We start from the raw sequence: 18,969 nt of genomic DNA on the forward strand, positions 1-18,969 counted from the left end.
AACCAACTAAGCACACCTGGAATGGACCCAATTAATAATTGGGACTGTCAGGTCTGACCTGATAAGACCCGCTTATGCTTGACAGCTAAACTTTTAAGTTTTAACATGTAATTTGAAATGAATCCTTTCATTTGTAAAATTAAGAGGAAGATATTGTAAGTTGCAGACGTGCTCGGTTATGGTTTTTGCCTCAACCAACCTGAAAATCATATGTATGAAACTTGGAATTGTATATCCTCTCTCTCTCTCTCTAGCCAACCCAATCTTATGAATAAGTTGGGTTGGAACTTAGAGCCTCAAGTTGAAGATAAAGAAGGAAATTTGAAACCTGTAGTGCCATTTGCATTGGGCCTAAAGTTTGGTAACAACTTCTGATTCCTGCTTGAAGCATCATCAATTCCAAACCTAAAAACTAAACCGGAAAGAATTTGATTAACAACTGTTCACAAGAGAATCTTGATCAATACAAATTCATCGTTGGGATTGTTAGTTCCACGCTTCCGCTAATGCCAAGTAAGTCGGCGGACAAGGTGACACAACTCCTAGTTAGGGCTGTTCACGGGTCGGGTTGGGTCAGTTTACTGAGATTTTTTCAACTGACCCAACCTGATCGGGTTACCTGAAATTGAAACCGAAACTGACCCTGTGTTAAGCAAAACCGACTTGGTCAGTTTGAGTCGACTTTAGCTCTAAGTTCAACCATGGTAATAAATTGGTAGATTGGAGAAAGAAAACTGAAATTTGTATATTTCAAGAAACCTTCTAATCTAAGTAAAAAATGACACCTAATTCTAATTGTAATTAGTTGCCTATTTGGTGTAAAAGACCATAAAAACTATGATCCTTTGATTCTTTTCTTTGAACTCTTCCAAAAAAATTCCTAGTCTAATTGTTTTACAATACATGCCATTAATGTCATTCCTAACTAAAAGACTAGAAATTAAATTAGACTGTAATTAAGATAGAGACAACTTAGTTAAGTAGGAACTAAGTAGATTGTAAATACTAACTAAGAACTAACTATTAACTACTAAATCGGTTCGGGCTGGGTCGGTCCAGGTTGATCGGTTTGATCGGGTTGGGTTTTCTTATGAAGAGTCCTACTCCTAGCCACAAGTGTGGCAGCTAAAGTGAGTGACAAGGTCTTAACCATCAAGGAAAGATACCGACCACATCAAAGAAAAAGCAATCTTATTTTGGGTCTAGTGGTAACGGCAGCATAAACCACTGAATTTCATCAAAGCTCACGGCCATTATTACCCTGGGTGAAACCTAGCTCCAGTATTTACAGTAAAAGCCCACTGCTGGATCAAAGTTAAAGTCCACTCTGAAACAAACGGCAACCATCTTCGACAGGACTTTAACCTTAACAAACAGCAATGGCAAATGGAATTAGTCTATTAGCATAGGCGTGTCATAGTCGGGACAAGGCTTTGTTGAATAGACCACTGTAATATGTATAACACAACAGCAGTCATCTTCGGTTCGGGCGGGCAAAACTACTTTGAGCAAGTGTGGCATTGCATGATGAATCATTTTATTTTTTTATAAAACAGGAAGGACCCAACTGTGAGACCAACCCATGACATTTATCAAAGAAGGATCAAAATATCAAATACATAACTTGCAAATTTGATACCTATCATCTATGGCTCACTCACCGTTAGGGCGATGCCGACCCACAAATTTAAGGGTATTGGAATTTGGAACTGCCAAAACTTTATGTACTACAACAGAAAATTTTAAAAATCTAAATAAGTTGAATATTAAACCAAAAAATAAAAAATAAATTCAGTAGGCAATATCACCATAAATACATTAGCCGAAGGATGATCAGTATCAAAACCATAAAATTGAACGTTGAGACTGGGTTAATCTCCAAGAATCTTCTGTTTCTTGGCTGTGTTCATGTACGGTCTGATGACCCACTCATTCTGGGCTTCACTCTGGTCAACTGTTCCTAATTTAATCTGACATACAAGAAGCAAGAGGGTGAAAAAGTAAAAGACAACATATGCATAATGGCTTGAATTTAGTTCTACATGATGAGTGGCATGAAGAAGAGAAAGATATCAAAACTTGTTTACCGTGCTTAAACAAATAAAAGCATTCATCTGATCACCTTATGGGCAGCATAAGCTAAATCATTGTGCACTTGGTGGCATTTTCTATTCACTAGAACATATGCGAGAGAAAATATATGAATTTTATGTACAACATGCATAGAACTTTTACAATTTTGTATACGAAGAAAAAATAATTGCATCCACGATAAATTGTTGTATATGAATCACGAACAATTATGACCAAGCTGTCTCCACGTATGGCATTCCAATAACCTTGTTTTCGATAATTAACTCAAAAGTAGAGAGGAAAAGAAAAAGACTTGAGGTTGCACTTGTTTCATGGGTTTCAGGTGGAGTTCTAATTGGATTTGGTCCCAGTTCCAAATTGAAGCTCCAAATTCCACTTCCAAGTGTTCGGTATATAGATACTTAAATTTGGAATTCCAATTGGCAATTTGGCATCCCATCTTATCTCTAGGTATTACTAATAAAAAATAAAAAATTAATAGCAAGACTAATCCAAGAGTTGGCAACTTCACATCCACAAAAAAGCATGAAATTAATGAAGATAAATAGATAAATATACAAAAAAAGCAACCATCTTATCTCTGCACATTACTGATAACTATCACAAACATCTGCAAGTATCAATCAGTGTTTTCAACCCATTGTTAACCAGGCCGGTCAGACTGTTCGAACCATCACCAAGTCATGATACCAGCTTGGATCAACCCCAAACCAACCTTTGATACATACATACATATACGCATGCATTGCATATATGACTCATGTCTTTTACCAATCCAAAAAACGATTAGTGTGTCCTTCAGGTAAACCAAAAGGGAAAGAAAAAAGAAAAGGATAAAAGCTAATCACCTGATAAAGACGCAATTCAAAACGAGGACCCACTTCCTTGAGTTCAATAGATTTACCATGCTTCTCATACACATGATGCCTGTATTTTCAACAAAGTATTAACACCAGAAATCAAAATAGCATACAGCTGCTTTGCATCTAAGAAGACATGTCAAGGAAATGCCATAAAACTTTACGGCTACAATGAATCTAGAAGACATGTTTACTGCTTGAGAGAGAGCAAGCGAGAGAGAGAGAGAGAGAGAGAGAGAGAGTTCCTCAATAACTATTTTCCTATCATAAACAGAAATCAGAAGGAAACAAGTAGAATGGTTAAGATGAGTAATTTGTGATATTTACATCATTACATGTACTGAACCAGATACTTGCATTTCTTTTCCTGAGACCAGCCTTAACCAAATCCCATGTCAAAATTAGGGGCTCACTACAACCAGATAAGTTTTTACTATTGCACTTATGACAGTCAATTAGAGTATTCCAGAAAATTAAAGAAAAAATAACAACTCCATAAGAACCAGACATCATGGCTGACATTGCATTTTCAGCCATAATTTTTGCCATATTTCTTTTTCCTTGGAAATTTCTAACAAAACTAATAATTATTTATTTATTTTAACAATGTGGACCAAACTTATAAACTTCAACAGAAACATTTAAAGATTTCATTTTTAAGAAGAATGAAGATTCATAACACTAGCTGAAAAAAGAATAGGAAGAGGATCTCATCTTGTTTCTCTTTCCTTCCCTTCCCTCTTCTTTTCTTCCTTTCTCTTTTTTTCCCTATCCTTTTCTTTCCTTTATTTTCTTTTTTCTTTCTCGTAGTCCTTTTGTATAAGGTGCATGAGGCATATGCCGGCATCAACACCTCTGGCATAGGCCTTCGGGCATTTTGAGGGCACCTCACCTGGAGGCATGCCTCCATGCATATGCCTCCCACACCTTTTAAAACACTGCCTTCAATCTGCTTAGTTCTCTCCAAATCGCATAACTTCAAGCCCAAACAAGTTCACGAGACGGTCCTAAATTCCCTGTCCATATACAAACTTATAAATAGATTGGTTTTGTAATTTTAGTTGAGCCAGACCAAATAAGTTCATGTCTTGAAATATGATTTTAGAAAGGGGTTGTCGGAGCCCCTGCCCAGCCACTATGCTTGAAAAAACACAAAATTGGGCTGAGGCACATGCCTGGGCTCAGGCAGAAGGCACATCAAGCATGCCCCTTTTCAAAGGGGAAGTGCCTGGACCAAGGTTAGGCACATACCTTGAAATGTGCCTCACCTGTGTGCCTAAGCATAATACCCCAAGGCATGCCTTTTAAAACAGTGCACCTAACAACAAATATAGATGTGATTTCTGTAATGTCACCACATATAGAACATGTATGTTTCTCAATAGAGGCAGAAACAAATATATCCAGATGGTCACTGAAAACTGAGGAATGAATTCTTAAAGCACTAAACAAATTACAAACAAGAATAAGAGTATAAGACTCATCAGTTGAATAAGGTATATAATATGCATAAAGCAACTTACCTAAATGAGATATAATCAGACTGGTTGGCAAAAGTGATGATGCGTTTTGAATCTGGCTTGGGTACCGGAAACAGATATTTCAGAATATTTGCTGTCCTTTCCCCTAGCTATCATTAATCAGTATACCCAGAATTAGAATGCAGGTTATGTAATTGATCTAGCTTCAGTACTGGCCTACTGGGAACAGATGCTTAAGAATGTTAGCTCTCTTTTACTTAGCAACAATTGATTAACATATCCAGAACAAACATCCACAGATTGTAACTAGTCAAAGAAAATTATTTTCTAAGACATGATTAAAGAAAATTGTGTTGGAAAAATACATGAAATATAATGTAATTAACCAAAAAATGCATATATCGTAGACATTCATACTATGCAAATCTCACATGCTTCTGCAGTATCATAGATAGTTGAGAACTTCAACCAGTAAAAGCATTGTGTAGAAACAACTAAATGAAACAGAAGACAATTCAATAATTAATAAACCCATAACCATGTTCTGCACTCAAATTGAATAAAGAGGTTATATAAAATAATATTATGCTGATACAGGACAGAAAAAGATAGCATGGATGGACTGCAGATTTTGGGATTGTAACTCAAGATGTCTTTTTCTCTTGTGCTTTCTTGTTTAGATATCTTTATCAATCAAACCTTTTATTGCAAGCTTTTCCTTTTAAACCATTTGGCTTTGTCTGGACCTGGCACATTAACTAGGTTAGCCTGTGAGACATGAGGTAGGTAGGACCACTGCTGAACTCAGCAGCCTTTCTTGCAGCTGTGAGCAAATAGTGATAGGAAGGCAATAAGAGGTACAGGCTTAAAACAGGTTAATGGGGAGAGAGAGAGAGAGAGAGAGAGAGAGAGAGAGAGAGAGGAGCAGTTACTAAGAGAGGCACATTCAACAAGGCCATAAGGTCAAGATATATTTCAATAGAGAGCCCATCCTTCTTTCCTTGTTAGGAGGGGTATAATGTAGGGGCTTGTGGATGGGCAAGGTTGACGAGTGCTCCAAAATCCAACAGTACACAAAATCCAAGAGAAAATCCAGAGAATAGTCGCTGGTTTTCTTCTAGTAGCAAAGAACCACTAGAAGACATAGACAAGAAGAAAGCACATGCTTCTCCAAAACTGATTTCAAGAGAAAAAGAACGATGGTAGAGAAGAACAAAAAATTCATTCATTCAATTCTGTTGTTCTAGACAGATTTGCATGTATGTATAGAACTCCTCAAAGCTTTGATTGAAATAGAAATTTGGAAATGGCCAAAACTGAAGCTGACTCCTTATCAAAAGAATATTGAGACGGGGCTCCATTTAATGACTCTTGTTAAGGCATACCTCCCCAACCTTCAAACCATTTTCTCACTGAAGGATACGAGACAGAGGAGAGACACCACCTCTGAACAGAGGGGAGATGGAGTCTATAGCAGCCTGTTTAGAATGCACTTGGTCATCGTGGCCTTTATCCTACTTAGGGCTTCCCCTAGGTGTTAATCCAAAGAAAGTAGGTTTTGGAACACTGTGGTGGAAAATTTTGAAAAATGATTGGCAGCCCGGAAGAGAAACTATATATCCTTCAGGGGTACAGTAACTTTGATCAACGCAACTCTAGCCAACTTGGCAATATACTTCCTGCCAGTGTTTAGAATTCCTAAAAAAGAGGCAAAGAGGTTGGAAGAATTGATGAGGGACTTCTTATGGAAGACTAGGGAAGAGAAAAAAGATTACCTGATTAGGAGGGAGGTGGTGAGTCGAAGCAAAAAAAGAGGTCTAGGGTTATGGAATGTAGTGAGTATGAATGAAGCTCTTTTAGGTAAGTGGCTTTGGAGGTGCCCCCTGGAGAGAGAGAGAGAGAGAGAGAGAGAGAGAGGTTATGGCATGAAGTGGTGAAGAGTATCCATGGCTGTTCTGAATCAGGTTAGGACGTGGAGGTATCTCAAAGGGCTTTGCTCACAACACCCTGGAAAGAAATTTTTGGCATTCTCCCCAAATTCCTCAGGTTTGTAAGGTATGATGCTTGTTCTAGAAAGCCAGTTCTTTTTTTGGGAAGACATTTGGGTTCGCCATCAACCCCTAAAAGATTGTTTCCCTTCCCTCTATTCTATCTCCCTCTTTAAAAAGAAACCGATTTCAAGGTTCCTTTCCCCTCGGTTCTCCCTTTGGCTTTAAACTGGGATTTTGGGTTTCAAAGAGGTTTAAGGGATGATGAATTTGCTTATGTTTCAGAGCTCTTGTTGCTTCCAGGCTGTGTGTTTGGACCCCCCTAGACCTGATAAAAGGATTTGGTCTCTAACCCTAGTTGGCTCTTTAACTTGTGCATCGTTCTTTAAATCCCTCTGTTCCACCCCTTCCTCTCAGGTCTTCCTTGTTAGAGAAGTCTGGTCAATGCCAATACCTCCTAAAATAGTTGTGTTCTATTGGAAAGCCTATTATGGTAAGATCAATACCATGGAAAACTTGCAAAAGTTTTATGTGTGCTGTCCCCAAAGTTTTATGTTCCACCCCTTATATGTGCCTGTCCCCAAATTGGTGCTTTATGTGTAAAGTAAAGGATGAGGATTGTAACCATTTGCTGATATCTTGCTCTTTTGCTGCCAATATTTGGAATTGGGTTTTTTGTTGGGAAATTTTTTTATGGAAAGATTAATGCTTTGAAAAACCTGCAAAAGAGGAAACATTTCTTGTGTTTGTCCCCTAACAAGTATCTTCTTTGCAAAGCTAATGGAAGGTCTATTACCATCTATTAATTTCCTACCTGGTTGTTGTAGTTATTTGAAGTTGGATTTTTGCTTCATTTGGGTGCAGGAGGAATTTGCGAACAGAAATTAGTTTACTAAATGATCCGGCCACTTTTGTCTAGCCCACAAAAGGGGGGAGAATCATGCGGAAGAGTATTAGAGCAGCTACTTTATGGGCAATTTGTGAAGAGAGGAATACCAGAATTTTCCAAAAGAATGAAAGAAGTTTATCAAAACTAAAGGGGGGCATTCTAACAAGGGTAATACATTGGCTGAAAACCCTGAAGTCATTTCAATGACCTAAGGAGGAATTGGTTGGTAGTGCCCAATAGTTGTACTAGAAGAAACACGTCCTTTGTAGATTAGACTCCACCATTGGAAGGGATTATAAAGTTGAATTTTGATGGGAGCAGTCAGGGTAATCCTGGTTTGTCAAGAGTAGGTGGGGTTCTAGGAAATGAAGAAGGGTTTATCTTGTCATTGTTTTCAAGGCCAATAGGTAAAGGAGATTCTACTAGGGCTGAGTTGCTTGTTGTCTACAAGGAATTCAGATTGCAAATCAACTTGGTATAAACAGTCCAATTGTAGAGGGCAATTCTAATGTGGTGGTGGGGTGGATGTCGGATACGGATTCTGTTACTTGGCACTATGGCGACCTACTAAAGGAAGTCAAGTGGCTAACAAGGCATGTGACAACTAGGATACAATGGGTAAGCAGGTCGGCTAAAGCAATGGCAGAGTTCTTAGCAAAACAAGCAGCTTTTAGGGATTCTCTTTTTAGGGTTGTGTTGTAACTTCCAATTTTGAGATATAGTTGACAACTATGATTATTTGGGTGCAGGTGGAACTTGCCCTTTAAAGTAAAGTTATTGTTTACTCCAGTGATTTAAAAGGCGCGCCTAGGCACATAGGCAAGGCGCATTTTGGGGTATGCGCCTCGCCTAGGTCCTAGGCACACCCCTTTCAAAAGGCACACGCCTGGTGCACCTGATGCGCCTCACCCAAGGTGTGCGCCTCAACTCTGAGAACCCCCTATTTGCTAATGTTGTTCATTCATTCACTGCAATAAAATATCTTTTTAAAAGGCAATGAAAGTTATAAAATCATTATTTTTTATGTGAGAAATAAGAATTTCAGACCCTAACATAGACTTGTTCGGGCTTGCCTCAAGGATGCAATATGTTTTACATCACATTAACTACTTGAAGCAATGTAATTAAGGAAAAAAAAGAGATTGTGGGTTTTACATGCTAGAAAATGCTTTATATGTTGGCTTTTTTTTTTAATTTTCATTTGAATACACTTTACATGTTATGTTTATGTATTTTAATTTTAGATAATAGGTTTTTTAAATCATTTATTTTAAAAACTTAAGTTTATATCTTTTATTAACATTATGTTTAATATCTTTTGCAATTTTTTAAAATTTTTTGGCATTTTTTTTAATTTTCTGACTTTTTTATTTTTTAGCTTTTTTTGTAATTTTGCGCCTTTCTTAAAAAGGCACGCGCCTCGCCTTGCGCCTCAGGTGCAAATTGGCCCTTGCGCTTTTAAAACACTGGTTTACTCCGTCTACCATTAGGAGATTGACAAAGAGAGGGAAGCTAACATGGAAGTGAATTGGAGCTGCTAGCTTGTGGACGTTATGGGAGGAGAGAAATGCTAGAATTTTTCAAGAAAATGAAAGAAGTCTTGCTGAAGTCAAGGAGTGTATAATGACAAGGATAACCTCTTGGCTGAAACCTTCAGACTTGGTGGATTACTCCGTTGATTATTTAAGAAGAAATTGGGCAGCAATGGCATCCACAGCCTCCACAAAGAACAGACCACAAGCAGACTGGAAACCCCCACCGGAAGGAATGGTAAAATTGAATTTTGATGAAATCTGTCAAGGTAACCCAGGGCCATCGGGCATAGGAGGGATTTTGAGAGATAAAGACAGCAGATCCTTTCTTTATTTTCAGGACCAGTGGGTGTTGGTGTTTCTATAAGGGCTGAGATACTGGCAGCAGTACAAGGCACACAGGCACAGCTGGCCAGTCAACTTGGAGTGGAAAACTTGATAGTTGAGGGGGACTCCAAGTTAGTAGTGGGCTGGCTGACAAATCCAGAAACAATTTGTTGGGGTTACAGGGATCTGTTAAAGAAAGTTAATTGGCTGACAAGAAATATGACAGTTAGGGTTCAGCGGGTTGGCAGATTGGCAAATGCAATGGCTAATTCTTTGGCTAAACAAGGGATATCAAGGGGAGACCTGTTTTGGGCTACCTTGAAATTGTAATTCAATCCTGTGTGTGTTTATTTGCATATGGTTCAGTCCTAGGGAGAGGTAACACCTCGTGCCTCCTCCTAGGCTGACTGTACACTATTTCTTTGATTAATAAAATTGCATTTATCAAAAAAAAAAGAATCCATTCTGGGGAAGTAGCCCAAGCAAGTCATCCCAAAGATTTTAGTTAACCTAAGAGACCAACATCTAGTACTACACCAAACCAATTAGAATAACTCACAACTGTCAAGATAAAAAGTAAAACTTGCCCTCAAAGAGATGGATATATATCGAACTATACCTTTGTAGAGAAGTTGTGTAGAATTAAATGGGGGTAAGCCTCAGACATTGTTCCCATGGACTTCTTATCTTTGATGTCATGTCTTGTTACCTCCAGATGAATAACATATAAGAAGAACCTTAATGTCAACCAGATACAAGAAAAATAAGTACAGAAAAAAAAAAGTTAAGGAGAAGATATTCAAAGACATACCACATTGAGTAATCCAAAGTATGCTGTTGGACCAAATGGTAAATGACAAATAATTAATCCATCTGGCTTTCCACGATGCTCATGAACCAACACAACATCTGTAAAATCATGTGCACGGCAAGTCTCAATAATTTCTGAGATGACCTACAAAGGAGCAAAACAGGAACTGTGTCATAAACTCATAATTTTCCTTCAGTACCTAGTAAAGTTATAATTGAGCACAACTGGCAATGTGTAAAATACCAAAACATATTGATCTAAGGTGTGAGAGCAACCTAGAAAATGTCCTTATGGTTTAGCTAATTGACTAAGTATATCCCTACTGTTTGATTATTGTCTAACGCTACCCCTACAGTTTCTGACTTTTTTTTGAGAAAAAGGTAATTGTACTAATGAGTATAACTGTAAACATTCATAGTTCACAAAAGCTCCATGTACAGCCAGAAACTATACAGAAAAGCCAACAAAAACTGGTCTCTCCGGAAATATACAAGAGACCCCCAACTAAATCAAGTAAACAAAAAACCCAGCTCAAAATACTGATGATGGGGGAAATGCTTAAAAGAGTCCTTGGCTGACAGCCAGGAATGTACATGTGACACCACGTGACAGAAATTTTTTAAAACCCAATTTTACCCCTCATCCCTCTCCCTCTCCCTCCACCTCCAACCCCTCCCTACCTCTCCTTCCCCTTCGTTCTCTCTGCTGCAATGAGTTGCAGCAGCGGATCCCTCTCCCTCCCTCCCTCCCTCCCTCCCTCTCTCTTCAAATCAGAGAGAAAATAAGAGGGAGAAGTCAAAAACAAAACAAAGGTGATATGAAACAAAAACCAAACCTGAAGCCATTCATTGAGAGTCTTGAGACAAAGAAAAGTGGAGGTGCATTTCATCCATTTGAGGATTCTGCAGGAACTGGTTCAGTGATGACCTCATCACCAGCTCCGCTAACGTCCCCGAGCACCCGTCATTCCATTGAGAAAAATCAAGGGAGGGACACAAGGTGAGAGGAGACAAACCGGAGGAAAATAAAGTGAACGGAACCTTCCTAATTAAGTTTCGGCATGAACTTTGTCAATGCTGCAAAAGAGATAGATTCAGTTGGCTCTGTTTCGATTGTTTGTCTTTAGAGAGAGACTTCCACCAAAAAATGACCAAAGACGATGAAGAGGGATTGATCTATAGTCAAGAATGCTACTCGATATCACTAGAGGAACAGAAACCTGGATCACTGCTGCTACTAACTCCTCTGCCACGCTGGCAAAGAACAGAGGATTAACGATGCATCTGAGGAGCCAAAAACAACAGAGGAAGCCGGTGAAGCACTTTAGATCAGGATGTAATCCAGAAAACAATAACAAACCACCAAAATCTGACTGGGAACTGAGCAAACATCACCGCTGCAAGCTACTTTCCATAACCAGAGTATTGGGATGGGGAAGAAGCAAGAAAAGAAGATAGGGAGGAAAAGAGGGTAAGAACGAATGGAGAAGATGAATGAAAGAAGAGGGGGAAGGAATTGGAAAAACGGAGGCTAGCGCCGCTGTGTTCCCGCCTTAAGGATGAAGACGATGAACAGTTCTTCAGTAATTTGGGTGATTCTTGATTGTTGGAGCTAAACCTATGGTTCTTGATTGTTGGAGCTAAGAAGATGAACAGTATTCACAGAAAATTATCAGATGAGCATTGGTTTTTGGAGATAAGAAAATTTTGGAGCCTGAGTATTTCAGATCTGACTAGGTTTTGCAGAGAGTAATGTTGGATTCAAAGCTAGGGTTTGCCTCGAATTTGTTGAGTGAAAAAGATGGGATGGGCAGAACCGGAGAGGAAGACTTCCTCCCCAGAGTTAACGGCGCTGGGTTGCGGGGGTTTAATTTTCTCGCCTTTTATCGGAGTTAGAAAATAATGGGTAAAATAGTCCTTTTCATTTCTCCATTAACAGACATTAATGGCAAGGAGGTTTTTGACAATTGTCAGAAAGAGTAGGGGTAGCTCTAGACAATAATCAAACAGTAGGGGCATACTTAGTCAATTAGCTAAACCATAAGGGTAGTTTTAAGAAATTTACCCAATATTGTAACAATATGATCCTTACAAAGGCCTGTGAAGAAAGTAGCATTTTTATTGGTACTGTTGTCAACTTTATTGGTTATGAAAGTTAAAAAACATGCTATGTACAATGGTGATTCCCCTCAATTTAGGCTGGTCACTACCACCTAACCCTTACATATTCTTTTAGAAGAACCATTACAAATTGAAGGCATTAAACATATACAGCTTATTGATCCCCTCTACCCCCCCCCCCAGGGTGCAAAGTTGTTCCTGTTAACACCTTCCTTTGCTATGGAGCCAGCCATAGCGTCAGCTAATCTGCATGCCCATATGAAGTTATAGGAAGAAAAGAAACATTTTCCCATTATTAATACTTCAAATTTGTGGTACCCTTCTAATGGTAACAAATAGCTTTATTATCATGAGAGAAGACATATAATCAACAAGCCTTTTTGAAAGACGCAAGGGAAGAACAGGGTAAAAGACAAAAAGACTTACCTGTCCACCACGATTCATTCTCTGGGCATTGGGAAAGACAAACTTAAGTTCCTGAAAAAGATAATTTTGATTAAATCAATGTTCAAAACAAAATATAAAACATATGCAATGCACATGATCTCAGAGGATCTTGATTAAAATTTATGAAGATTTTTGGATGGTTAAAGAAACATTAAGGAACATGTGCCATCATCTTTATAAGTGCCTACTAACAAAATTCTCTTATTTCCAGCAATGGCCTTTAGAGTTTAGACTCAATCAAATCTTATTGAGATCACTGATTTCATAGGGGCTTAGGGGAAAAAGATGCCAGCAACCTTTTTCCTTATTAATATAATCTAGGATGATTACATCTCTGTAGTTAGAGGTGATCTGAGGGTGGCCATTAGAATCTAGTGGGAGATTTGCTAGGTCTTTGGGGCATTATTTGGATCTGTACCAGCCACCTATCTTTATCCTTTAAGATCAAATTTTGGCTGCTGAGAAGAGGCTGAAAGGTCACCATGAACCATGCAGCAAAAGGGAGTCCAATGGCAGAATATTATGGACCAGTCAACTACCATGTTCATGTCATCTTTTGTCCACCACCTAACATCAAACCTACATTTTCTCAAATAATGTATTCCTATTACTTACCAAAAAAAGAAAAAAGAAGAAAAAAATCCAAGCCAATGAAAAGAAAGATCAGACCAACCTTCACAAACTGCGTAAGAGGGGCACTCGGATTACGAGATGTGGTTATCAAAATTTTAGGATCAGTTTGTGATGCATTCGCGTACTCATCATCAATGTGTGTTCTTGGTACTACACTTGTTCAACATAAATCAATAACATATCAGAAAGGACTCCAAGAAGGCATAAAATACTTATACAAAGGAATAAAATAAGCCTTCAATCATTTTAAACTAACCATATAACATGAATCATATTCTTGTTGAAAACTAGCAATTAATAGATATAGGAAAAAAATTATATGATGTGTATTTATCAAAAAAAAAATTATATGATGCAACCAAATAATCTCTGCAGCACTGCCAAGAAGTTTGGGAAAGATAATATATGATTATTACTTAAATTTGGCATATTGCTAGTAATATGGCAAACTTGCATATGCACCAATTGGTAAGTTAAAATTCCATCCAACAAGTTTCTAATTGATAGTTGCCCTCTAGTAAAAGCTCAACATAATTGGACCACTCAAAAAAAAAAGGCTCAACATAATTGAATGATGCTAGGAATTTTCTATTGTGTCATCATCTTAGACTCTTTGAAGTAAAATTTTCCAAACATGTCACGATCAAGTTTCTAATTGAGAAGTATGGACAGCCCAATAAGTTCAATTGATTAATACATATAAGACCACAGATTGTGCTGCATCTAACAGCATTTTTATTAAGTCTACCATATTACATTAGAAACAGAATCTCCAATACTATGCAGATTCTGCAACAAAGAACTACATAAAAGAACCTAATGTCATGCAACATAAGTTCAGCATAGCCTAGTATACTTTCTAATCATACCTGGCTTTCCTTTCTATTTTATTTTTCTTTTATATTTTATAAGATAAAACTATAAAAGTTAGCAAAGAGAAAAATTCAATCCCCCTAACTGAAAAAATAAAGAAGACAATAACATGTACAGTGTTTAATAAACTGAAAAACAACACAGAGAAGAGAAATTACACAACCAAAGGTAGTCACAGAAAAGAAAAAAAAAATCAAAAAAAAAAAACAAAACTAGCTTCCCATTCGACTTGGTCTAGCAATGGAAAGCACACAAAAACAAGTGGATTTTGCATTCTGAGAAAGGTGGCACCTATGTTACCAAAATTAAATTTTCTAAGATGTCTCTAGCCTCGTTCAGAAAATGAGCCAACCTCCAAGGCCCACTTTCTTTTGTTCCTAACCAGTTTATTGCATTTACAGAGTCCCCTTCAATGGTCAAATTCGAGATGTCTAAATTCTTGGCTATTCAGATTTCAGTAAGAGTATAAGATAGGTTCCACTAAATACATAAGATAGATTCCAAGAAAAGCCAACTCCGTCAATGTCAACTTGTCTTACACTGCCGGTCCCAAGCCCAGATAAAGGAGGAGGGTGTGTCAGGTCGGCAGCCAGCACTAAAACTTTTGCCGGACTCTCATGATATGAGCAAACCCTACCCCATATAGTTGGGATAAGGCATGGATAATAATGACAATGATAAGATTCCAAGAAAAGCCTCTTTTCGGCTAATGAGACAATTAAGCGTTAATAATGCTACATATAAGGCAACAGCCAGAATAGAGGAACTAGTTCTCCAAAATGTCTTGCCAGATTACTCCAACACATGCATGTTAGTACCAGTTTTTGTAAACATGTAAAATAATTGTTTGTGTTAATGTATAAATTTGACAAACAACAAATTTATGCACATGTATATATTTGATAAGTGGACAAACTTAGGCATAAGTTATGTATATATGCAAAGTGGAAGTTTGACATCAGCTGCATGTAAACCTTATAGGTATATTTACAAGGCAGGGCATACCATTATAACCTACAAGTTCAGAAAAGGATCCTACCAGAACAATTAGCACAACTAAGATTCCGGTTAGGGTGGCTAGCAGATTAGAAAAACTAATGAGAGACTTTCTCTGGGAGCCAGGGGAGAGAAGGACCATAGGGTGAGGTGGGAGATGGTTTGTAGGAGCAAGAGGGAGGGAGGTTTGGGTATTGGGAACATAAGGAATAGGAACTTGGCACTACTAGGGAAATGGCTATTGGAGATTCTCATTGGAGGACAAACTTTGGGTGAAGAGAGTGGGTAGTATTTATGGGGTTGCAAACAATGGATGGGATTCTGGGATTCTGGCAAGGACTACAAGAGCATCTCCCTAGAAAGCTATTCAAACTATTCTACCATTGTTCTCTCCATGGATCATGTATGACTTGCACATAGGCAATCTCATTAATTTTTGGGAACATGTTTGGATTGGGGATTCTTCCTTAAAAGACCAACTCCTGAGCCTTTTTGCTCTTTCCACTTTTAAAAATGAATCGGTTCCCTCATTCCTTGTTCCTTCAAATTCTGCTTTTGGGGTCGACTGGAACTTGGGCTTGATAAGAGATATCAAGGACACAGAGCTTGATTGTATTTTATCCTTATTATCCATTCTTGAAGGGGTTTTCCTAGAGCCAACAAAAGCAGACAATAGGATTTGGACACTCACTCCCTTGGGTTCTTTCACTTGTGCCTCTTTCTTTAAAGCTCTAACACAATCCCCTTCTTCTGGTTTGTCATTCCCTGTTAAAGAGGTTTGGTGTCATCCTATACCTCCTAAGGTTGGGAGCTTCTGTTGGGAAGCCTTTCTGAAAAGAGTTAATACATCAAATTTACTTCAAAGAAAAAGACCCAATAGTTGTTTCTGTCCTCACTGATGTGTTTTCTGTAAAGCTGATGGTGAGTCTAGATATCATTTACTAATTTCCTGTCGGTTTACTAAAGTCATTTGGGAACGGTGTACTTCTTTGTTTGGGTGCAGGTGGACCCCCCCCTTCAAATGTGCAAAGCTTATTCACTTCTATGCTGAATTGGCCAACAAAAAGGGCCAAGATTATGTGGAAGTGTATGAGGGCTGCAGTCTGTTGGACTATTTGGGAGGAGAGAAATTCACGGATCTTCTCAGATAAGGAGAGAAGTTTGGAAGCAATATGGGAGGTCATCCATATTAGGGTTATACACTGGTGGAAAACCTTGACTTTGTTTGCAGAATTCTCAGTTAATGAGTTGCAAAGAAAATGGAAAGAGATAACAGAACTTGTTCCAATAAAGAAGGCTTCAAACTCTTGTTGGCTCCCTCCACCTCATGGCTTTACTAAACTGAACTTTGATGGCAGCAGCATGGATATCCCAAGGCCATCCAGAATATGGGGAGTAATAAGAGATGAACAAGGGAATTTGTTAGCTATGTTTTCTGGACCAGTAGGGGTGGGAGATTCTTTGAGGGCTGAGATACCTGCAGCTCTTGAAGGGGTACAAAGGATCAAGGATATGCATATTAACAAGCTGATCACAGAAGGAGATTCTGAAGTGGTGGTAAACTGGCTAAAAGATGATAACTCTAGACTTTGGAATTACAGCAATGAGAAGAGGAAATTTAAATGACTGGCTAAGGACATGGAAATTCAATACAAATGGGTAAAAAGAAGCGAGTACTCATTGGCAGATGGTCTAGCTAGACAAGGGGTGAACAGAAATTCTATATTTTGGGCTGTATTGTAATCGTTTTTAGGTGTTCAATGGTTGCTCTTGGGAGCTAAGAATGTTTAGCTCCCTTGCAATGTAACTTTTAACAATATTAATACAATTCACAGTTATTGATTAAAAAAAAAAAAAAGGAATAGGTATATGGATTGCATTATCCTCACACATGAAGCAAATCGAAAAGTTACAAGCAAACATATTAATTTTAAATCCTAGAAAAGGGAGGAAAGAAAAGACTGACCTGCAGTCTGTTCATCCTCAAGATCAATCTCTTGGCGCAATGCAGCCTCTTCGTTTCTGAGCTCAGTAGGGATAGGCTTTCCCTCTGCCAAACCAAAATAAGATAACATTTGTTAACGAAATGCTGTATATAAACAAAAAAAAAATAGACATAAAATAAAAAAAAAGAAAAGAAAGAAAGAAGCCAGGGAGGAAGAGAGGGGGGGGACAAGAAGATGGGAAATCAAACCTTCTAAAGCTTCTTTTATCTTTCGCTTCTTCTCATACAACAGTCGCTCTTTCCCTTCCAAGCTCTTCCTGTAGAGGTACTCTCTCCTCAGTCGTATATTTCTACGCAACATACTCGCAAACTCCTCTGAAACCGTGAAACAACTTCCTCTGACCACTTGAGAAGCTCGAACCGGTGAAGCAAAACCTATCAGAGTCAGAGCTGAACAAAGCTTTCATACATTACTTACGATGAAGCATCTGCGGCGCCGGCGCCTTCTATATGTCTCTGCCTTCCAACTTCTGAGTATTGGTTGAAGTAATAACAGAGATTAAAAGAAAATAAAAACGTAATAAGAGCGGACCGGATTGGCGGGTCAAGTCAACAAGGAAAACCCGCCAAGAATCTGGCTTAGGATTTTGGGTTGGTGTGGGTAGGGATGTCAATCCGTCGTGTTCGACACGGATCTGTCTCTACCTGGATTATGGGGTTACACCGTACAAAATTACAACGATACCCTCTACAAGTAGGAGGTAATAATAAGGTATTATGACCTAATAGATTGAACCAAATCAGACTTCTAAAACCCTAACCCAACTGATTAGCCCCGAACCCAATCTATAGGGTCAAATCAAGCTAGGTTTACCATTTAAATTGACAGTTGGACACATTGACACCCCTATTGATGGTCGTAAAAGAGATTACCAAAAAAAAGAAGGGAAGACCCCCAAAAAAGCATCCTGTGTGAATGCCTATTTGGGAGGGTTTGGGCAGCAGATTATAGCGTTTCGAGGTGGGATCCATCCATAAACCTATAAATAAAAGGCCGTCAATAGGTCAGGTTTAGATAAAATCAAATCCAATCTAAATATTAGGGAATCGGAACGGAAACAAATCTTAGAGGGTTTATAATTTTAGATTCAAAATCGAATCAATCGATTCTCAAGACAATTAGTTCTGATCCAATGAACTTAATCATAATAAATCTATTGAAAATATTATACGTTTAATATATATATATATATATATATATAACTATATGGTTTGGATCGGATCTGAATCGATTTAAGACTTGGTAGAACCGATTTCAAGCCAATAATAATCAAGATAATAAATCAAAAACCAAAATCGACCCATTAATACCATATCTTAGAACCAGAATCGATCCTACCGGTTTGGGTCCATTCGGTTGAACTCCAATCCATTGACAACCCTACCAATTTATGATCTAATTCAACTCTTATGTTTTACGATGGAATTCAACTCCCCTAGTTTGAATCCCAAAAGCATCTATCCCGAAAGAAAGGGGGCTACTAGATTGTAGCAACCAGCAACCAAAGCTCTATGCAACAGAACTCCAAGAATCCATTGTCTCTAGGTATGGCAATTTCCACCCCACTCAAATGGGTAATTGCACCTACCCGCCTCAATGTGGAGGGTTTTTTGCTTGAAAAACAGATTTTTGAGTGGGTACAGGTTTGGGAATTTTACAGCTTATACAAGTACAATTAAGGTACGGTATTTGGCTAAATTTCACCCTCCCAAACTGCATATTGTTGAAAGGCAATGTGAACTTATGTATTAGTTATTAAATTTAATAATATTTTAAATTTTATGAGAAAGATCATTGGTAGTTTATTATATATTATAATCAAATAATTAGAAATTTTTAGGTGTATTAACTTAGATGGAGTTATAAACCAAACTAGACCTGTTCATGGGCCGGGCTTAGGCTTGGGCTTGGG

The 18,969-nt window shown here is 38.2% G+C and overlaps 1 protein-coding gene across 1 annotated transcript; it reads right to left on the bottom strand.

The window, feature by feature from the left end:
• Nucleotides 1-1,686: 1,686 nt before the first annotated feature.
• On the bottom strand, nt 1,687-17,678 carry IMP4 (Ribosomal RNA processing Brix domain protein). The gene is made up of 9 exons (XM_088955657.1): nt 17,246-17,678; nt 17,018-17,101; nt 13,223-13,332; nt 12,529-12,579; nt 9,983-10,126; nt 9,791-9,880; nt 4,478-4,584; nt 2,943-3,021; nt 1,687-1,970 (listed from the first exon to the last, which is right to left on the bottom strand). Exons 1-9 carry the CDS (start codon nt 17,355-17,357, stop codon nt 1,872-1,874), a joined length of 876 nt encoding a protein of 291 aa, XP_088811783.1. The 5' UTR covers nt 17,358-17,678; the 3' UTR covers nt 1,687-1,871.
• Between the last annotated feature and the right edge of the window lie 1,291 nt (nt 17,679-18,969).

The sequence above is a fragment of the Nelumbo lutea genome, chromosome 7 (assembly GCF_056320005.1).
Source record: "Nelumbo lutea isolate HS-2025 chromosome 7, American lotus-T2T, whole genome shotgun sequence".
Classification (NCBI taxonomy): Eukaryota; Viridiplantae; Streptophyta; class Magnoliopsida; order Proteales; family Nelumbonaceae; genus Nelumbo; species Nelumbo lutea.